The sequence below is a fragment of the Clupea harengus genome, chromosome 15, assembly GCF_900700415.2.
Source record: "Clupea harengus chromosome 15, Ch_v2.0.2, whole genome shotgun sequence".
NCBI lineage: Eukaryota > Metazoa > Chordata > Actinopteri > Clupeiformes > Clupeidae > Clupea > Clupea harengus.
The window spans coordinates 13,680,101-13,703,682 of record NC_045166.1 but is presented as its reverse complement, the minus strand read 5'-3'; the positions used below and the strand labels follow the sequence as shown (position 1 = coordinate 13,703,682).

At 44.8% G+C, this 23,582-nt stretch overlaps 1 protein-coding gene across 1 annotated transcript; it reads left to right on the top strand.

Moving 5' to 3' along the window:
- The first annotated feature begins 15,582 nt into the window (after positions 1–15,582).
- Positions 15,583–19,173, top strand: mgat2 (alpha-1,6-mannosyl-glycoprotein 2-beta-N-acetylglucosaminyltransferase). Its single transcript, XM_012838222.3, has 2 exons — positions 15,583–15,774; positions 17,332–19,173. The coding sequence occupies exon 2, from the start codon at positions 17,595–17,597 to the stop codon at positions 19,029–19,031; it is 1,437 nt and encodes a 478-aa protein (XP_012693676.2). The 5' UTR covers positions 15,583–15,774; positions 17,332–17,594; the 3' UTR covers positions 19,032–19,173.
- The last annotated feature ends 4,409 nt before the right edge of the window (positions 19,174–23,582 follow it).

The following is a 23,582-nucleotide window of genomic DNA, read 5'->3' as shown; positions in this document are numbered from 1 at the left end:
TAGAGAGTCAGACTGTGCAAGTCATGAGGATGAAAGCAGACGTCAGTGAGGAGCACTCAATCATAATGAAGACTACTCTGATCAGGACTGAGCTTTCCTTTTCATATCATCTATGACGTACAGAGTGAGTATGGCACAACTAGCAACCTTCTGATTACTAAACGACTTCTTTACCTCTTGTACCACTGCCGCCCGTATTTCTATATTTCTTTTCCGTGTGTGTGTGTGTGTGTGTGTGTGTGTGTGTGTGTGTGTGTCTGTCTGTCTGTCTGTCTGTCTGTCTGTGTGTGTGTGTGTGAGGCCGAGAGCTACATGAGAAACCTGAGGGTGGCGCTAGACTCCTGCAGACTGAGGCTGTGTTTCTGTGACACCCCAGCTGGTTAAATGAATCGAGGATGAGGATGCCTCACCAGGGAGCCTCATAGCAGGGAGGGCAGTTTGTCTCTCTCTCTCTGTCTCTCTGTCTCTCTGTCTCTCTGTCTGTCTGTCTGTCTGTCTGTCTGTCTGTCTGTCTGTCTGTCTGTCTGTCTGTCTGTCTGTCTGTCTGTCTGTCTGTCTGTCTGTCTGTCTGTCTGTCTGTCTGTCTACAAATCCACACAGATTTCTACATATCCCATCCCAGTCCATCCATCTATGTTGTTAATGCAGTGAACAGACCGTAAAGTGAGCCGTGATTCTCCACACCCTAAGCTCCGTGTTAATCCAGATGCTTTTTATGTGAAGGGTACGTGAGAGAAATGATGATGCAATGAGAAGCCATCCAGCTTTACCCATGCTTTTGTAAGAGCCTAACCTCCTCTATTTCTCTACGACACCTCAATATCCCATTACAACAACCATTAGGACACAAACAGCCTCGTCCAACCACACGCTTAGAAACATCTGTTCCCAGTCACAAATCGGCTTTTACATCTTCACACACACACACACACACACACACACACACACACACACACTCATACTGAAAGGAACACTCCAAACTTTTACATCTTCACACTAACACACACACACACACACTTTACACTAACACACACATACTTCACACTAACACACAAACACACACTTCACACTAACACACACACACACACTTTACACTAACACACTTCACACTAACACACACACACACACACACTTCACACTAACACACACACACACACACACTTCACACTAACACACACACACTTTACACTAACACACACACACTTCACACTAACCCACACACTCAGCGGAAAACAAACTCCAAACTGCACCTGACTCAGCACCTTTGTGCTTTTTAACCAAAACGACCTCAGCCAACTAACATCACACAAACAAACATCTGCATACAAGCACACATACATCTACTGCTACGCACACACATAAGTGCACTTATTTCTTTGTCTAATTCATTACTGGACCCTGCCGCTTCCTTACGTGTGTAGCTGCCTGTCCCTCAGTAGTGGGGCTGTCCCTTTAATTGCAATGATGGGGAACCTGTGCTAAAAACAGGGTGGTGGTGCAGAGACTGTGTGAGGTATCAATAGAGTTGCTGCATGAATAAGTAAGGAGTTGGGTTGGGGTAAAAGGAGGTCAGCCTAGAGCAGTGGTTCCCAAACTTTTTACAGTCCCGTACCCCTTCTAGTTTTATTCCGTTTCGGCTCATTTTGTTCATCCTGAGGTAGATTAATGGCTTAAAATGAGTCGATTGGGAAGATGAGCGAATTAATTTGACACGCTACGGAGGTCTGTGTGTCAACCGTTGAATAGGGGGGGGTAGCCGGAGCGGAGTTCAGCAGAGACGTGACATTTTCTCAGTGGTTTTGTTTTCTAATTAATGCTTGTTCATCGTTGCGATCGTTTTTGTGTTTATAAGAAAGAAATACAGCCTTCCAGGACAAAATACAGGGGAATTTTGATGCACAAAATGATGTTTCCATCTGAAAGTTGCAATTCTGTTTCAAAGGGTACATTCTGTGAATTCCGCCCGTTTTCAGTTATCGCGGAAATGTTCTCCCCGCGTACCCCCTGAACCACTTCGCGTACCCCAGTTTGGGAACTGAGGGCCTAGAGGGAGGTGGGTTAGTTTGGCTCCATGGCAAGTGGGTTTTTGTGTTTACGTTTCTCTCTTTTGTTTTAAGGCAGATAATCACCTGTAGCCACAGTGAATAATAATAAATAATAAATAAAGATACCAGAAAAAAGACTAACAAACAAAAGCGAACAAAACCAAAAGGAATAAAAGTGTGTGGGCTCTCCGTGCATGGCAAGACTGGGGACACTAGATGGGGGACATTGACACGAGATGGGGGACACTAGAGAATGCCTTCCTTTGGTGAGTAAGCCTGATCTCTTTGGAGGGGGGTCCGCCTGGTGCCACACCATCTGAGGTACGTTTGTTTTGTTTTGTTTTGTTACACACACACACCTTAGTTACCGTCATACTTCCGTCCTTTGGAGTGCATCTAAGGTTTAACGAGCTGGGAGAGTGCCATACAAACATAAACACCTGCACAGAAACACAAGTATCTTCATACAAACATAAGCACACAAATATCTGCAAACAAAGACACACATGTAACCATCTACAAACACACACACATGTAACCATCATCAAACATACACACACACACACATGTAACCATCATCAAACACACACACACATGTAGCCATTGTCAAGCACAACCACATATGTAACCATCTACAAACACACACACACACACGTAACCATCTACAAACATACACACACATGTAACCATCGTCAAACACACACACACACACACACACGTGTAACAATCAACAAACACACACATGTAACCATCGACAAACACACAAACACGTAACCGTCTACAAACATACACACACACACACATGTAACTATCTACAAACACACACACACACACGTAACTATTTACAAACACACAAAAAAAAACTTAAGCATCTACAAACACACACTTATGTAACCATCTACAAAGAACACACAAATACCTACATATACTTACAGATAAACACAAAAATACCAACAAACAACCACAAACACACAAATACCAACAAACAAACACAAACTCACAAATATCTACATACAAACACAAGCACAGAAGCGTCTACAAACAAACACATACATATAACCAGGATGCGATTTGTGAAAAAAAAATCAGAGGCGGGGGGGGGGGGGGGGGGGGGTCTTAGGGGTTAGGGTTAGGTGTAAGTATACATTTATTAATTTATTCAAGTATATATTTATTCATGAAAATAAATCACAAACCACAGTGGGCTACAAACTGTATAATCTTGCAGCTGTTAAAGCATAGCTAACATAAAGGCCAGGTGTGCACTACGAGTGCTAGCCAGCTGCTTGTTTATGTGATTAGGAGATCTTTCTGCACTAGAGTTGGTGGAACTGACTGATCAAGAGAGTGCTTTCTTTTTGCTTTCCGCAAATTGTTAACCAGGTAGGTCTCCAGACAGCAACTTAAATCAAGCTTACCGATTGGGTTAAAGCAGATGTCAGACATGCCAACCAGGAACTTTAAAAACTTGGTGCTGCAAAACAGGAATCTGCCCCATTCAGCACACTGATCTTTTACCGTTTGACTGGTCCTTGTTATTTGTTAATGCCAACTTGTTTGTCCGTTCCTTTCCATTCTAACAGTAGCTCCTGTAGTTGCATTCGCAGTTGCAATATTTCTAGGATTTTTTTTTTCTGTCAGGGTCCTGTAAAATACAATGATATGCTACTGCATATGCAAAGATACTGAAATTGACTATTTGTGCTTGGTGACATACTGAAAAGCTGTACATGGATCAAGGCCAAAGAAACCAGGATCATCACTTAGCCACGCTGTCATTTCTTGTCACACCAGCTCAGCGGACAGGGATGGTCCATGTCTGATTTGACTGTTCTCAGGCTGCAGCACTTTACTGTATTTTAAAGACCTTGTTATTTTAAGTTCTTTATACTGTCTTTTGGTGATGAATTATAAATACATAGACCAGAGGTGTGTGTGTGTGTGTGTGTGTGTGTGTGTGTGTGTGTGTGTGTGTGTGTGTGTGTGTCAATCCCCCCAGCAAATCACACCCTGCATGTAAGCCTCTACAAAGAAACGCACTCATGTAACCCTCTACAAACACTCTCATGTAACCATCTACAAACACAATAACATCTACTTACAGAGCCCAGAGCCTGAACAACCCTGGAACAAGCACAAAGGCAACAAGCGCAAGCACAAGCGCAAGCGCAAGAAAATGTCTACAGACAAACTCAAACTAAAACTCCACAGTGCAACACAGTAGCTTCCCTCTACACTCATGACCCCTATGCTTTTGCCTACTCACACCATCATCATCCATGACTCTTGCAGTAACTCCATACATGAAAAGTTTTCACAGTTCACAAAACCATAAAAAATGGCCGAAAGAGGCTTTGGATTGGAGTTTGCCTTGAGGCCGTTATTAAAGCAATCGATGTCCCACTTCCTCACACTCTATAGCACCGACCTGTGCATAAAGCACATACAACCCTCCATCCTAACTCACCACCCCCCCACCCCTATTCTTCCCCTCAAACTCAAACACCCCCACTCCCCATCCACCCACCCACCCACTCCATCCATTCAACCTAAATTATCCCTCTCAAAGAGTGATGCTGTTTCTTTAACAAACCCTCAGTTCAAGTTACACTTCACACATGCCCAGGTGTTCACCTGTGCGAGCGGGAGTCATTTCCCAAGTTCCCCATCTCTCTCTCTCTCACACACACACACACACACACACACACACACACACACACACACACTGATTAGAGAACACACACACACATAAATAGGTACCCACTCATGAACACTCCCACAAACACATACACAAATACCAGCAAAACCACACACACACTTTATATTCACATAAACCGACATGTGCACACACAGAAACAGGAAAACACACACACACACACAACAGCTCTTTCCTATAAGCACACTCAGACTCTTACACACACACACACACACACACACACACACACACACACACACACATAGGTAGCCACTCCACTTCCTTATCCACCCCGAGACAGCCTGTCTGTGTAGAGTACTTGAGGGGAGTGTGTGTGGGAGTGTGAGTGTGTGTGTGTGTGTGTGTGTGTGTGTGTGTGTGTGTGTGTGAGTGAGTGTGGAATATATAATTAGGCATGGCTGTGTTGAGAGTCTTTCCGTGGCTGACTCTTAACTTCTGCCATTTGCATGTGTTTCTTAGCTGTCCTAGGGGTACGTGCAGGATATAATCCCCCTGCCACACACACACACGCACACACACAAACACACACACATTATAAAACTATTAGTAAAGTACATAAGGTGTATTTAGCACACACACACTCCAAAGACAGAGCGGTGTCCACGCCACAGCAGTAGCATGTATTTTAACCCGTCACAATGTTTGCATGCTGCTGATACTGCAACATGCATTGGACCACCGACATAGTATTACATAATCAATTATCAATATTAATATTTCATAATCAAACTGATACTCATTAATATTGACTATATTTTATTTCCCCCCTTTATTTGTCAGTGATGTTACAGCTGCAGTGCCTCAGTCAGACTTCACATGATGCCTTTGCTATTCCAACTGTCACAGAGAAGCGACATTGTATTTTTGTTCCAGTCTCGGTCCAATTCAATTTAACACCGCACGCTGTGTTCATCCTGGACTGGACTCTAAAACAGGCAGGAGCGTGAATCGCGTAGCTCATAAAATGGACTGAAATTCTTGACATGTTTGCATTTCAGTTACTTCCATCCCATCTGGTGCTATATCAGCACTTTCAGAACACTATTTGCTGCATTTATGTTCTGAGGGGCTAAAAAAAAACATACAAAATACTAAAACTCGTTACAATATGAGCTACTTACATCTGTCCTTACTGTCCATGAAACCGTGCAGCAGCCGCTAAAGTAGGCTATTACATTACGAGTCCCTTCCTTTCATTGCTGTGTGATATGTAGGGCTGCACAGTAGTGTGTGTGTGTGGGGGGGGAAACTATAGAAGATAGAGTAGTGTGTGTGTGTGTGTGTGTGTGTGTGGGGGGACTATAGAAGATAGAGTAGTGTGTGTGTGTGTGTGGGGGGGGGACTATAGAAGATAGAGTAGTGTGTGTGTGGGGGGGGGGGGAACTATAGAAGATAGAGTAGTGTGTGTGTGGGGGGGGGGACGACTATAGAAGATAGAGTAGTGTGTGTGTGTGGGGGGGGGGGGGGGGATATAGAAGATAGAGTAGTGTGTGTGGGGGGGGGACTATAGAAGATAGAGTAGTGTGTGTGTGTGTGTGTTTGTGTGTTTGGTGATGGAGCTGAGGGAATCTACAGATGAGACCGTGAGGGACATGGAAGCCCGGGTGTTGACTGGGAGGAAGTGGAGGGCCGAGGAGGAGGTGCAGAAGGCAGTGGGCAGGTTGCAGCACCAGGAGATGGTGGGCAGAGTCCAGACGGGGCGCGCTGGCCTTGGGTGGGGAGATCCGCCTATTCTGTGGTCCAGAGCTAGCAGGAAGGAGAGGAAGGATCTTGTTGTCTCGGAGGTGACAAAGATGGCAGAGGAAGAGTACAGGGTCAAGGCAGTGGCGCAGGGGCAGCAGGGACGCTGGACGACGTGGGAGGGGGTTGCGGGTCGGGTGGTGAGCTGGGCAGACTTCTGGAAACTGCCACAGGCTCGACTCAGTTTCCTCATCAGGGCAACCTACGACACTCTGCCCTCCCCCCGAAACCTCCAGCAGTGGCTGGGCACGGAGCAGGCCTGTGACCTCTGTGGGACCATCAATGCTTCCCTACAACACACTCTGTCAGGTTGCAAGACCGCGCTATCCCAGGGCAGGTATGGATGGCGGCACGATCAGGTGCTGAGGAAACTGGCAGAGGTAGTGGAGAGGAAAAGGCAAGAGGCAAGCGCTGGGAGGCAGCCGGGGAGCCAGCAGAGGACCCATTTCCTTAGGGAAGGGGAAAAGGGGGACACTGTCAGAAGGAGACCAGCATCCACCCTTTTGTTGCCAGGAGTGGAATGGAGAATGGAGGTGGACTTGGGCAGGCAGCTCCACTTCCCAGGGGAGATCTGCAGCACCACACTGAGGCCAGTTGTGGTGCTGTGGGCCAGGACGGAGAGATCTGCGCTGCTTGTGGAGCTGACGGTGCCATGGGAGGAGGGGATGGAGGGAGCCCACGAAAGGAAGAGGGCAAAGTACTCTGACCTGGTTGCGGAGTGCAGGGAGAGCGGTTGGAGTACACGACTCTTTCCAGTGGAGGTTGGCACGAGGGGGTTTGTGGGAAGCTCAATGACTCGCCTACTTAAAGAGCTAGGGCTGAGGGGCAAGGAGCTACACAAAGCCACCAGAGAGCTGTCTGAGGAAGCAGAGAAGGCAAGTTTTTGGCTTTGGTTAAGGAGGCGGGACAAGGCATGGGGAGCGAGCAACTCCTGAGAAAGGCTAGCTGCGGGGGGTGACTGGGAGACGTCCCTGTTCACTGCCCCGCCACCAGGAGATGTTCCGGGATAAGGGGCGAAACATCTGAGAAAGGTGGTCCCCGGCTGACGACCCCGCAGCTAGCCCAAAGGGCACCGGTGGAGGTGCGGCAGGCCTAGAGCCTAGCAGGTTTTTACCATCTACCTGTTCACACTAATTGTTTGTAGCTATGCGCATGTGGTGTAGCTGTACTAGTGTCTGGCGGCTTATAATGAGTAGAAGCGTAGAAGTATGAGTAGAAGCCTGCCTATCAAGAGGGTAGCTACATAACAATGAACTGCTCAGAATCAGGTTCTCACTTGTTCACCTGACAAGAAAACTTTGGTGTGTAAAGCCAGTTAATGTTGTTTGACAAAACATAACAGCAATCAGCATGTTAGTCTAAGACACAATCACTCAATTTGAGTAATTTAGTTTCAGAAAACCCTTTAAGCAAACGTATCAGTGTGTGGTTGGTCGTTCGCTCGTCAGAAGGACCCGTCCATTCTATTCACACGGAGGTAAACCAAAAGGTCATAGTCAGAAACCCTGCTAATCCCACTATTAACAGCAGAACTGGTGGAATTAAAGTCAGTCTGATTGTTCATGCTTCTGGGCAGCGCTAACATTCTCATAAACAGCCATGCTTCAGGTCATATAGATAACACATAAGTCAGAACTTAGCGGAGTTTTATCTGTCGTTCTACCCTCTGGCAAAACTCCTCCTGGGGCACCATAAAAACGATTAAGTGATTTACTTGTCCTGAAGGCACGACTGGTGAGTGTGGCACATTAATAACTAGCGCATTTAATGCAGAAAATGTCATTCAGATTCTCAGTCGCTTGCAGCTTGTTCTGTTTTTAGCTACCAAAAGACCGTGCAGGAAGAGGACTGATTGATGTTGTTTTGCTCAGGGCGCAAAGCCACAAAGGCAGAATTCAGGTAATTGCGGTGGTCAGAAAATAGCAAATCTGACATTACGGCTCTCTCCCAGATAGGCCTGGTTACAGGAAGAGGGGGGGGGAGAGGATGCATCAGTTCTGTCTGTGTTTCCATGGGATACTGCGCAATTACAGCAAAATGTTGGCACTTTTGCACTAAAGACACTTATGAATTAAGAGTCCAATTTCAACCACAAGGACATTCTTAAGCACAGATCCTCAAATAACAAGTGTTCCTGTTTTTTTTATACTGATCCCACTAATGGTTGGGGGGTGGGGGGCAGCTATGCTGTCACTTTTGGGAACATTCAGCAAAAGGCAACATACAGGTACAAAACATGCTGCCCTGTTACCATGCCAACCATGCTGGCAAACATTCCAAATTCATTTATTTCCAGAGTAATCTGAGATATGAGGGCTGGTGTAGAGGACAGTGCTGCCTTGCAGCCAGAGACACTGCAGTGCAGTGAACCTGTCTTCTGTCTGCTTCCTGTACTAACTCCTGCCCACCTTAGGAGGGGGTGTTTCAGAAGGGCATGCATTATACATAGGGGGGCATCAATTACCTCACCAACTACCACCAAATGCCATGTTCACAACGGAGACTAAAGGAACATGAAAATGCACTACTTTGTTAACATCATTCAGTAATTTATTTGCAATACTAATTAGTAGAAGTAAGGCTGGCCGAGCCCTGAGTTGATCGAGTACCCATTACCCCTTAAATACAAGGGCTTTCTTCAAAACGTGTATTTATTTTCGTGGGTGTCGTGTGCGTGGACTATTTCAGTGTCTAAATGAGGGTGCAGATGATGGTACTTATGAAATACCTCATGAATAAACCACATCAACTGTGTTACGCTGAAAGACACCGCATATACCTGCTGGCCTTTTCCTGGAGATATATACGTGGACCAATTCTGCCACCCAGTGGCTGTTTTTGGAAGTCCAAGCACATGTAAGCCCATGAGACTCAAAGGACTTGTTCAAACTAAAGAAAAGAACCTAAAAGTTTTGCAAAAAAGATGCAATATTTTCTGCTAGTGCAGACAACACATTTGAAATCTTGTTTTTTACCAGATCCAGCTTGAATTGGAAAATGGATCTTCCCTGGAAGATGGAAGTGATTACCTTGGAATACTCCCCATGGAAAGCAATGGAAAAGGGAAACACAGACCTCTAATATTTTTCTCAATTGCTTACACACATTTTTTGAAAGCATACCTCATTTTCTCAAACTTTTAACACAAATCCCCAAAACACACACACAAAATGCAAAATGCTACTTTGCCTTCAAAACAATGTTATGTCTCCTCAAAATGGTATTTTGTGTTCAAATGACACACACAGACCATCATATGAGTAGACATTTCTAAGCAATCATTGAACTCTGATGTGCTTAATGGAAAACACTACTTTAACTGTATAATGTGTTTACTCAAATATAAAACAACACACAAATATATAGTAACAACAAAAATATTTCGTTATTTTTTCTAAAAGTGCTGTAGCCTATACATCACAGCAAACACTGATTGCACTGAACACTGAAACAATGATTTGCACAGAACAAACAATAGAAAATAGGCCAGTACAGTCAACAACACTTTGTATTTGTTTGATTGTTATAGCATATTGACTATTGCAGTCTCCTGTTCAGCCGTCAAGACGCGCTCCCTCCCACCACGCCGGGGGAATCTTCGATTTCTGCAAAATATACAAATACAGTACAATGTAAAATGCTCTAAATACAAAAATACTTTGCTCCTGATAAGGCATTCAAACTAGTGTTTTCCTGTCATAGTAGTGTTTCTTACCTATTCTCTATTCTGAATGTCCTGAGAATGGATGCAACTGAGAAGCAGCTTATGTTTGGTTGAACCCTCTGGCCAGCCTCCTGCATGGTCAAACCTTGGTTGACCACATGGTCGACCACAGTGGCCCGAATCTCATCAGAGATAATGGCTCTCCTTCTTGCTCTTCCTCTTCCTCCTCCTCACCTGTGGCCCTTATATTTTGTTTCCAAATTGCACAACAGCCTTGGAAATGGATGTTTTGCCATTTGAAAGGCAGTGTTCTGTCTGAACCCAAAGGGATTTGGCATTGATGAAGTGTGCAAAATAGAGAGGATTGTGTGTAGTGTTTTGAAGAAAGTGTGGTTTACAATTGAAATTTGTGTCTAAAGCAGATAATTGTGTATAGTTCAGCTAAATTGGTTTAGGAAGTTGGCACATGGGTTACAGGTTGTGGTCATTGTGTCATAAGTTCCAGTTTTTGTGTGTAAACAATTGAGAAAAACGGTATAATCTAGTGCTTTGCAGCATTTATGATCTAAGAGGCTATGTATAATGAATCATACCAAAACAATTATTACAAAAAAAAAGTAATTACACTCAATGTACTCTTACACTCATCACGAAGAAACAAAATTCCCTAAAAATGGTTACAATATTGGCTACTCAAGCCTGCAACAGAGAGCCTCTTAGGTGTGCTGGGGATTGACGTGGCCGCTGTGAGCGCGCAGGCTGTGACCACAGCGGGCAGCCTCCTCAAGGGTGGGTGTGGCCCTAAAAAGACAACCTTGTTGAAGACTTTGGCGTGTGGGTGTGGTCTCTGTCAAGGGTGACAGCACAGGGATTTGTTGGGCTATGGACGGCTTCTCTTTGATGGGCGGCGTCAGCACTCTTTGGACCGGCGTGGAGGCGAGAGAAGCCCCTCAGGTCGATGACTCATCCTCCCCAGGAGTGTGAAGGGCCACAGTTTCAGCACCCAGGCAGAGCTGCCACCCTAGATACATCACCTGTAGCAGCCACTCACCTGGCCAGCAGGTCCAGTCCAGTGATGCACTCGTCCTGGATGCTGGCCAGCCAGAATAGGTGTTGAACCACTTGGCCAGCGATGAGCACTCATAAAGCTTTCTTCCCTCTCATCTGCACTCTCTCTGCAGTCAACGTGTATATCTTCGTCGCCACCCAGCCTGCCAGTCTTGACCTCTCTGTGCCGGATAGCGTGCCGGTGGAGATGGTGGACCCAGTATCAACAGACTCCACATGGCCTGTCAGCCGCCCAATCCGCAGGCTGTGGATCAGGATTGCTGGGGCCCCACATCTGTATCCTCCCGCTGACTGGCTCACGGCTCTGCTTGTCTGGCCAGTGCTTTGGCCCAGAAGAGCATAGGCTGTACTCCACCAGAGAGTTGGGAGAGCTGAGGAGGATATGCTCCCTCAACCGCTGTTAACATTTCATCACGGCACCATGGACTATTCTGTCACTCACACACACAGGGAACACGACACTCCCCTGCGCACTACACTATACATTATAAAATCTTATCATATGTCCAAAGATATACTCCCTTTAGAAATGAAAACATAAGATGTAAATGATTATAAAAAAAACTTTTAACTTAATGAAATTTGGGCAACCTTACATTTCACACCTCTATTTCTCATCCCTTTTTGCTGCCTGCTGAGGTTCCTGCTGTCCCTCAATTAATGCTTTAAACTCCAAGCAGGTTCATTTAAAGTATAATCTAACTAAGTTTTGCTTGGCTGGACACAAAACGGGTCCCCTTGTGTGTTCCTAACCCATTCAATTATTTTCGCCCAGTCTGGGTTGTATGTTGTGAAGTTTTCTTTTCTTTGACGCTGGTAGCTTGACGACGGCGGCGGCAATAACATCGCCTAAGCTTTCGTATTTCTGCTACCAATCTAATAAAACTATATACATGGCCAGTTGTCACTGTGTTTCACCCGTTAACAGACACAGGATTGGATGTATAAACATAACCAGGAAGAAAATCTAATAGAATTAGAAAGAAATTAGGTTTAAAAATATATATATATATATAAAATTCTAAAAAAAAGTATACTTTCAGAAAAAACCCAGATGTTGGAATGTGAGCTATTCCTGAATCCACACAAAAATCGACTTAATCCCTTACAAAACACATGGGGGTGATAGGCTACCCTAAACCAAGTCTCTAAGGTGCTACAGCTCACCTTTCCAAGATTCCTTGAGAAGCTCCTAACTGCCCGAAAAATTCTCACTGGATTAAAAAGTGCCCACCAACATTATGGTAGATTTTTAACATTCTCCCACACGAAAAATTGATGTCTATTACAAAAGGAAAGGGAAAATCTGGTCCCCCTGCCTCACTGTTACAGCATGATTTATGCCATGATAAATGACTAGTCGCCTCAGCTCATCTGTCCACGACTCCTGGGTTTCGTCTCAGCTGCCTCGTCTTCCTCCATACAGACCCTCTTCCTGCCGTTCATCTCCCAGGCAGTGCCTCACGTCTCTGTCCAAGTCGTTTAACCAAAGTTAAATCCAGAGACGCACCCGTATATAAAAGACATTAACAACCCTGCAAAAGCTGGGTAGGTTCACAAGAGGTCTACCTGTAGTAGATTGTCCTCATCAAATACATCAATATTGCCTATTACAGTGGAATTGCAGAAATTCTATTATATGAAATATGACACTACTGGGAGTTTAAATACATAACCAAGTACAATCACAAGTAGGATACCAAATGGCACTTTGCATCTCATGAAAACCCAAACTCAATTCACAATCAGCACTACACCGTAGTGTATCATCATGTCATTAGATCTTAACTCTATGATTAGCGGACTTCAGACACATCACACATCTACTCCATCACGGAGGCTGGTTAGATTCCTAGACATTTCAGAGGGCACAACCATCCAAAAAATCCAAGAGCAAACTGTCAGATTCCAAATAAAGCTTGCAATTTAGGCATGTCCAATCATGCAAGAAAAGGACCAATGAAGCCTTCTGTTCACCAACATCCAGCACCTAAACCTTATGGTACAGCAAACTTTTCAACTACTTGTTTTTTCTACCTTTCATCTCATTCTTCTGTAAGTCCCAAAACAACAGTTCAATCTAACTGTAATCACTAAAGTAAGCATCACTACAGCGATAACAGGGAACCACCTACCAGGCTATAACAATAGCTGCATATGAAATGTAAGCGCATCAAACTAAACCCCTTCAGTTGTAAAGCCTAACCCAATAAAAAAAGGTTAGCCTACAGCTAGCCTGGCCCCCCCAAGACCTAGAAAGGACGAGAGATGCAAGGTGATTCCGTACAGAAAAGGCAATCTATTTATTCAACAGAATGATTTTTTCAGATCTCCTTTACTCCTTTGGGGCCATGTCATCTGAACATGACCCCAACGGTGACTCCAGTTCTCTGCATTCAGTCGAGCTGTAAAAACAGATAAACAGTAATGTCTCAACATGTACACACCAATAAATCTTTGAGGAGCTTAAACACCTGAACATTGAATAAGTTAAATAATTCTTCCAATCTAACTTACCTTGACGAAGCCAATGTCCTTTGCATACTGCCTGAAGCACTGGCGACACATATTGAGTCCGTATTTCCGGATCAGACCATGTCTGTTTGAGCATACTCGGCTGCAAAAAACAAAACACAACAGGCATTAAAATCAGGATTCTAATAAGTAAAACCACAATAAATCCCAAACATATTTAAAACGATGGTAGCAGTAATGTTACACCTTCTAACGGTAAAACAAAAAGCTTTGCATCGTATCCGCGCTCATCCTGCCGCTTTATCTATATGACTAGCAAGCTAGCCAATCAAGTCGAATAATTACAGCGATGGTGTTTAGTTAAAACGTATGTTTTTAAGCAGTTCAAAGTTTAAATTATTCAGCATTCATTTTTACTGAAATTCGTGAGCTGGTCACCTCCACTTTCAATGAATTCGAATTCACATGAGCTGCGACGCTAAAAACCCCGGCCTTCAGAGCCGCCATGTTGGCTAGATTACTCGGTACACTCCATGTGGCCCGAACGTAACACAAACTAATCGGACGCATTCGGGCTGTTCAGGCAGAATTTTAAACGGTAATAGCAAAATACAACATTCAACAATAAAAAGGTGCAATACTGACCAGGAACGAGATCCCTGGCCATATTTTCTCGGGTGACTCCAGTAGAGCTGCTGGTGGCCCATCTTGTCCCTCTAGTTTAGTAAGTCGAAAAGAAAGAAAGGCCAGCACGCATGCGCAAAGGAAATAACTTTCTTCCTCGCGACGTCAGAGGACAACCAATAAAAACTAGCAGTTGTCCTCTACTGGTTTGGAAGACATATTGCAGCGTCAAACCCTCCTTTCTTACCACTGAGCTACAGGCCTGTCAAAATAATAGGTAATATGATGTTAAACTATGTGATTCAGAGTACTATAAAGATATTTTAGAGTCTTTTTTTTTATTATCACAATAGCATCCGTTTATATATGGAGTGTTTAATAATAACATTCAGACTGTCTAATAACATGCAGCCTGTATCATTAAGCCAGAATGTTAAAGTTTATGGAAAAAATAAAACTTGTGTCTGAATATGTAGAGGATAAACCTAAAAGAGGCATACAATCTCAGTAGCAGACAATAACACAAGCACTTGTCTCTTGGGGTTACAATCTGAACAGAGAGCCTATTGTAAAGCATGAATGTGTAGCCTATACATCTGCCAAGCCTGTCCTATAGAGGCCTTCGAGATCAAGAACACTTTGCAATGATAAAATGTTTTTTTCAACACTAAAAAAGTTACAAGGTAAGATTTGCATAGGTTATATTAATTCCGTCATAGAACGACAAGAATATTCCCAATTGTTTAATAAAATATTATGGTTGCCTAATTTCTTAACATACATGTTTATTTTTGTTTTGACTTTTCCATTCCAACGAGTAACACAATCATAAATATTTTATCTTGCTCTAGATATTCAATGCCAATCGGGAGTTTAGTATTGAAATAAATAAGACGGAGCAGTGCTTTGGCTCGTCCTTCAAATAGCAGAAAAACAACATTTACGAGGGGAGCGCTACTGGTGATGCCATAAAGCCATACAATATGGAAGATTTACACCATGACCAAATACATAACATGAACAAAGGGAGCGATGTTTCAGGCCAGATACTGGATGGGTCAGGCTCGCTGATCTATATCTTAATTAGTAATAGATCAGATTAGCAGGCAGTAGGCTTTTATTGTTCGTGCATCTTCCGAGGGAGCGGTGCGGTGGAAAACGAGGTTGAAGAGGACGGGTGGAAGTTTCGCCGTTTCTGAAATCCTGCCCAGGGCTTTTTCTGTTTGCTGTACAATATACACCCCCTCCCCTTCCCCCGCCCCCAGAGGTGTAGTGCATTGTGGGAAATAAGTCGGCAGTGGTTCCAGAGCTGTTCCAGCATCATATTATAACTAGATATCGAAATAGTGCAAAGTAGAGACACAATGGAGCTAAATGCATATTTCATATCACAGCGTTGTTGAAGCTGCTTTCGAAAACCTTGCCGCACGCCCACGCCGGCGGTAAGTCACTGTGAAAGCTTTGTTTTTCTTTCCCTTAAGGAACTGATTGCGACATATCTTGCTGTCGATTATTATTTGTCAAGTATTAGCTAACGTGCACCGCTATGTCGTGATGATACCCACTCACTGATTACGCTAACATTAGCCAGTAATGCACATAGCTAGCTAACGCTGTTTCTTTGCTGTCATGCCAAGAGTGTGTCATGCCAGCGAATGTAACAGCGAACTGCAGGGCATCTGTTGGTAATGTCTGCATTTCACTGCTGCATGACATATCTTTACACAAGATATTCATTGATGTTTTACTGATCTAGCTGTCGTAGAATGCTTCCCCAAATAGTAATATTGGTTGTATATGGCTGTAATGTAGCCACCCTCGGTGGAGTAATTGTTTATCGGGTGTTGCTTGTGCTTCTGATAAATGACTTGTTAGCTGGTTGCAAGTGAATCTTGCGCCTCGGTGCGTGGCACCTTTAGATTTTGTAAGATCCTGTTCATCTTGGACGGCGTGGTTGTCACAACACACTCATGGACATACACTTTTTGAGTAATATCATGCGTCAACTCCCACATATTTCCTGGGTTAGATTGTTATTATTGAATTAGTCAGATTCTTTTCACATCTGTCTAGTAACGGTAACGTTAATGCACAAGGCACATTGCTCTCAAGCTGTCACGGCTGGCAGGGCCCAGCAAAACTATCACCTAACGTGTATTTAACTTCAGTTTGGTAAAATGACGTCTGATTTATTTACTTGTGTCGAATACGTAAGATAGGCCAACCATTTTCCTTTGATCTAAGCCACCCCTCTTACGAGTAACATGTTTGAATTAAATCGATTAAGCTAACGTTAACAGCCAACAGTTGAGTCACCACAGAATATTCCCTCATATTTTGAGTCGTTTGTCGATTGTCGGAATAGTAGGTGAGGTGCTAGTTTATGCATGTGAATTCAAATGAAAGGTGTTTGTATCATTTAGAAGGTTACGCCCAATTAGAGACACACTTAACTACTAATTACATTCGTCAGTGCTGTCTGCCCCCCCAATAGAAAAAGGTGTGCTTATTCAAACATCCAACCTAAGTGTCTTCCCTCTCGTTCAGGTCTACTTCAGGCAATGTGCCGACATTAATTCTTTTCTTAGCATAAAGCATAAAAAGAGTGTTATGAAATAGGTTTACCAATTTAGTATTGGCAGATCGTAGAACAATGCATTCAAATGTTCTTGACAACGCTCTTTGGATGTTAAGAATATATATATAACTAATCATGATGGATTAAATCACACTGTATTGCGATTGTTTGTTTTATGATTCAGTAATGATGGATAGCAGTAATTGAAGATATTTTGTGTTGTTTTGCTGGCATACTATAGTCCAGACCTAAACCCTTACGCTATAGTGATTACTTAATTCAACTCGCATTATAGATACTGTGTTTTACGTGGTCATTAATCAATTATGTTAAGCAGTGTTGTGAACATGCACCTGGTAAGACCTGTGGGTGGAGGATCACACAGATGATATTTCTCTGTGTTTTTTTATGTGTTTTTCAGTGTGCAGAAGCCTCCTGTCACCCCAGACTCCCAGCAAAATGCCTTACTGGAGATGTATACAGTATTTGTAATACACTAAGAGTCCATGTTTACATTCCAAATGTGAAAGGAAACTTTTTGGGGAAAAGAAAAAAACAAGATTTTCATACAGAAAGCCTGCACACAGCAGACACATTTGGAAAGCCAACCTGCCTACTGACTTCCTTCCTTTTTCTACACTCAACTCGTCTCTTCTCCCACCCTCTGGTGGGTGACTGCCTAACATGAGATTCCGAATCTACAAGAGAAAGGTGGTGATACTGACGCTGGTGGTGGTCGTTTGTGGCTTTGCTGTGTGGAGTAACGGGAGCAAACAGAGGAAGGTGGCCGTCATCCCCAAAGAGGGTGATCCGGCCAGGAGCAGTAGCAGCAGCAGCAGCAGCAGTAGTAGTAGCAGCAGCAGCAGCAGTAACAACAACAACAATCAGGCCCAAGCCCAGCCACAGCCCCAGCCCCAGGCCCAGGCCCAGGTCCAGGTGCAGGTACTGACCACGGTGCCAGTCAGCAGAAGGCCGGCCAACGAGACGCCCGTGGAGAAGGTGGCCAAGCCGGAGGTGGACAACACCACGCTGGTGTACCGCAGCATTGTGTTCCAGCTCAACTTCGACCAGACCATTCGGAACGAGGAAAAGTTCCGGAAAGTGCGGCAGAAGGACGACCTGGTGGTGGTGGTGCAGGTGCACAACCGGCCCGAGTACCTGCGCCTCTTGGTGGACAGTCTGAGAAGAGCACGCGGCGTGGAGAGCATTCTGCTGATATTCAGCCATGACTACTGGTCGCCGGAGATCAACCAGGTGGTGGCCTCCATCGACTTCTGCTCCGTACTCCAGATCTTCTTCCCCTTCAGCGTCCAGCTGTACCCCCAGGAGTTCCCAGGGAACGACCCTAAGGACTGTCCCAGGGACATCCCCAAGAATGACGCACTAAAGATGGGCTGCATCAATGCAGATTACCCAGACTCCTTCGGACACTACCGCGAGGCCAAGTTCTCCCAGACCAAGCACCACTGGTGGTGGAAGCTGCACTTCGTGTGGGACAGAGTCAGAGTCTTGAAGGACCACCAGGGACTGGTCTTGCTGATCGAGGAGGACCACTACATGGCTCCTGACTTCTACCACGTCCTAAAAATGATGGTCCCCCTGAAGAGGGAGCAGTGCCCCGACTGCAACGTGCTGTCCTTGGGCAGCTATGGCCACATCGGCTACTCCAGCAAGGCCAACCGCGTGGAGGTAAAAGCCTGGAAGTCTACTGAGCACAACATGGGCATGGCCTTCTTCAGGCAGACTTACCAGCAACTCATCCAGTGCACAGACGCCTTCTGCATATACGACGACTACAACTGGGACTGGTCCCTGCAGCACCTGACCGTCACCTGCCTACCGGCCTTCTGGAAGGTGATGGTGTGCGAGGCGCCCCGGGTGTTCCACGCCGGCGACTGCGGCATGCACCACAAGAAGAGCGCCTGCATGCCCACCGGCCAGAAGACCAAAATCGAGAACATTCTCCAGACCAGCGGGAACCAGATTTTCCCCAAGAGCCTGCTCATAACCAAGAGACTGCCGTCCAACGGGGCCGGGGGAGTGGCCCCCCACGTCAAGAACGGAGGCTGGGGGGACATCAGGGACCATGAACTCTGCAAGAGCTACTTGCGACTACAGTGACCTTATCTGACCTTTGTTTGTTTGTTTGTTTGTTTGTTTGATTGTTTTTTGCATCCTCTTTAACAGAAAGCCTTTAAAAGAATCCTTTTCTTCATATTGCCTGTTTTATTGGACTGTTCCAAATAAAAGTATGTGGGTTTGGGCTGTTAGTCATGAGTGTCTTTTGAAAGATGCGGCATCTCTCCGTCCAGAAGCATGTCTCTGGATAAGATCACTGTGAGTGGCTTACCATAAGCCTGCTTTAATCATCTACACTTGAGTTTAAACATCTCTGTCCTGAGTAAACTGACAAGACAAAGACAAACATATTAAAGTTTTGCAGCGTTTGGAAATGCGTTAATTAAATGTAGTATCCTTGACACGAATGCAGAGTAGTGGATGATCTTGGCAGGGCACTCAGAATGACTGGGCTGAACACACATCAATAATCCAACAAGAGTTGGGTCACTGGTTCAGTTAAAATTGCTCAAGAATTGTACCGAGCCTCATGGGAGTGGGCATATTTTTACATTTCAAATGAGCCCCGATCTCTTGCGAGGGCCGAGCATGTGGTGCATAATTAATCCGGAGGTATTTAAATCACGTAGATTTGCTGAGATCAAACATGCTCCTGAGGGACGGTCCCTTTGGCCCATTTTGCACAAGTGTGCTTTTAGTTTGCCAGCAGATTCCAGATTCCTTCAACATCACAAGCAGGGAGCTGTGAAAAGGAAGAGGGTTGCCAATAGAACTCCATTTAATTAGATGTACAGGGTGTCGATACAAAGACCGTGTCAACTCTGCTGATCTCTGGTGCCCGGATTGAGTGGATTGGTTGTGTTTTAAATCCTTGTACTTCTGAACACAGGGCTTCTCTTGACACCTGCCTGTGATGGTATCGATTCCTTTGTTTTTGGGTGTGTTTCTTCAAAGCAGACCATAGGACCGGGGTGTATTGCCTGTTAGGGCACTTCTAAAGGTTGCCATTTACATTTTTTTGTACCCAGGCTAGGTTAAATGTTTGTGATATTATGATCTTTTTGTTGCAATTCAACATAGTTAGACTTCATCACACGTGCTGATATTGACAGAATAGCATCAGACAGCTTTGGATCTCCTACATCAAACATTCCACATGGTGTGTGAACCCAGTAAGGATGCATGATAATGCTGAAAGCCAAATCAAAGCAAACTTGCTTTCGACTGTTACAACTCCGGTAAGTCAGTGTCGGTGTGTAGACCTATATGTTCAATCATAGTGTATCCATAAATGTTTGAGCTCGTAATAAGCCATGCACAGCTTTCCTGTCGCTTGCTGGGACCCCTGACTGGCCACTCACACTGAAGATGTCAAGTTTGTGAAAAAAGTGACCCTGTTCGTCTGGATGGGGGGACATTTTCTCCAAAGCCATGTCCGAGAACAAGTTTTATTGTACTCCCTCTAATGTGTCTTAAGTGCAAGTCCTCTGGGCCTGAAGGCGTTCAGGTTCTGTGAAAGGCAGAACAAGAGGCATGTGATTGGCGTGGTAGGACTGGGGATTGGTCAAGTGACCTCACAGAGGCCACAGCTGAATCACCAACTAGGTCAGCAATCAACCCAGGGCCTGGACCAATGAGAGGACTGCTGCCCGTCTCAGTGGACCAATGGGAGGACCGCTAGCTGTCTCAGTTGACCAATGGGAGGACCGTTGCCTGTCTCAGTGGGTAAGATCAGCCAGGGAGTGCGCCATGCTAATGTTTTGTTAGATGTGGAGAAGGGGCAGCCAATGAGCTAATTAGATTATGCACAGCTGTGATGTTTCAGCAGCAGTTAAAAAAAAATATAGGTAAATATAGCTGTACTGTGTATGTGTGTAAATACCTTTAGATTGTATACATATGGTGGTCAAGCCAGAAATAGTATGAATGTGTTTGTGAGAAGGATATGTGTGTGTACGTACATACGTACGTAAGGGGGGAGACTAACAGTGTGTAGACTGCCTAATAGAGCTGTTTTTCTTCCTTGAATTGGCTGTGATGTTCCACAAATCCTACAGGAAAGCCCAGGAAGGTAGAATCCGAATCAAACAGTCGATGATGGACATTATGTAAGAGGCATTGACTAACTGTGGGAGAGGTACTCGAAATTTCCATTGAAAGCTACTCCTGTTGCAAATGCACTTCAGCCTATTTTTGAACCAGTGTGGATTAACGTGTACCAGGTATTTGGTTAGTACACTTCACATTATGTTTGCTCTAGTGTTTTTATACTGTGTACTTGAGAACGTCACATTGGTGTTTTCATTCCGAGTCGTGGACTTTCCATGGATGTTTACCTCTCAACATAATCAACTACATTTCAACCTGCCAAGCACACATGATTCCAACATCACCTTTTGGAGGTAAAATGATCGGCCTGTGGTTGGACGACTGTTCCGGTCCTGCACAAACCAACAATCCAGCCAGCCATTCAAAACAGCCACTTAAGTGGAGTCTGGCACCTCAAAACTGAATCCTGGGCAGTCGTGTCACCAGTGGAAAAGACCCGCCCCACCCCCTGTTAGTTACACACACACACACACACACACACACCTTTAGTTCCAGTGTAGCAGATAAGGAGCAGACAACTATAATGCTCTACAGTCTTTACACACACAGAACAGATGCTCTCCCCCACCAGTGTGTGTTCATTCCTACTCTGAAATACTGCAGCAGCTAGAATTCATACCCCCCCCCCCCCCCACACCCTGGCGCCAGGTTTCTCCCACTGCTGAACACACACTCCTGCTTCCTGCTAGGTTCCTGCAGGATTAAGGAAGAGAAAAAAAATTCACAGATCTGCAGAGTTTGCTTCAGGACACATAACGAGCTCAGATCCACTTCCACTGGAAGATTAATGATTAGGAACTGAAATAGTAGCTAGTGTAGTTGCACATATACTATTTGCTTGCCTTGCTTTTGCAGGACCGTGAGGTATGGCCTGGGCTGGCCCTCTGCAGCGCGGTGGACCAGCTGAATCTGTTGTGAAGAGAGCTGGCGAGAGATGAGAGGCCCAATGACCTGCACTTTAAGGTGTCCATGAGTTAAAGGAGTAGTCCATGATTCTAATAAAATACACTTTTTGTGAAATTCGGCGAATTGCCACTCACGGTCCTCTAGCTATCCGTTCTGTCTGTGTGTGACTCAAAAAACATTGGGGTTTGTACAGTCCTGGCTCTGTAAATGGGAAACAAACATAGTGGCTTGGATGAACAATTGGTGAACAATTCCAGCCAATTAACATGTTGCTTCATGAGCACAGAAGGGAGGGGTGTCATTTAAATGGCTTCTGAGCTGAAATATCAACAACCACTCGTCAGAATCATGGACTGTGCCTCTAAGGCAGAGAATCATGGACTTTGCCTCTAAGGCAGAGACGGTATTTGATTAAGAGACTGTTTGGGGTAAATCAACTCTCAAGAGTAATCCATGGCGTCAGAGTGAGAGAGGATGCTCAGTAAGGTTGTGTGACGTCAGCACCGACAGCTCTGTCAGTGTCAACAGTGATGCAATGACACTGTTATTGAATGTATTCTATTTATTATATTTATTTAGTTAATGTATTATAAAATGCAAATCAGCCATCAGATTTACAGCTGGGTCTGCTCTTCTGATAAAGCTTGCCGTGATTTAAATGCTCCACGACCCACTGATTAGTATTGATGTTGGAATCTAAAGCACCAGTCGATGTTGGAGAGAACAGCCTGCATGGTTGTAACACCGGTCTATCAGCAGAATAAAACAGCAGAGTGCTACCAACCCACCATTGCGTTAAGAAATCCACTCAGGTAAATTACAAAAGGGGGCTGCTTGTGGGTGTCTGGACTCAGGACAAATGGAGGCAGGCTGTAGTACATGGTACAAGAGCTATCCATGGCAAACTACTCATTCTAGGGTATGCCAATCCACCGCCCTCTCCCCCATCCCATTCCCATCATGCCCTGCACTGCACTGCATACCTGATAAGCCAACCAAGCCACTTTAGCCAATCAAAACCATTAACGTTCCACTAATAACAATTAGAAAGGCTCGAAGCAGGGGATGGATAGAACATTTTCTGTGCAGGAGAAAATTAACGAACTGAATGGGGAACCCTTGTTCTAGGTCATCTGTCTCCTGGTCAGTTCATCAACTAGCTCCGCTTAGAGGAAGGCAGCGTGTGTCCATGCCTGCAGATCAAGACTGCTAGTCCCAGATACTACGGCGTACCGTGCCCCAGTAAGGGCGCATCATACTGAGAGTCAGTGACCCTTGGTGACACTACTGATGGAGCTTGAAGAAGAAGAAAAAAAACATCCGAAGACGCCAGAATATCGTAAAATAATCAGGCGAGCAGAAACGCTTGCTCTGTGGGCTGAGAGACTTGTGACGAGGTCATAGAGATTAAAGTGTGGGTATTCACATCTTACATTTTGGTCTTCACATGTTTGGTCTTCAGTTCTTCAAACTCACACAGTGAGGGCTCATGAGGAGCATATGTGGATGGATTTGTTGGCTCAAACATCTACTTACGTAACCTCAGATATTGCAGATATTTAAATAGCTCTTACCCAT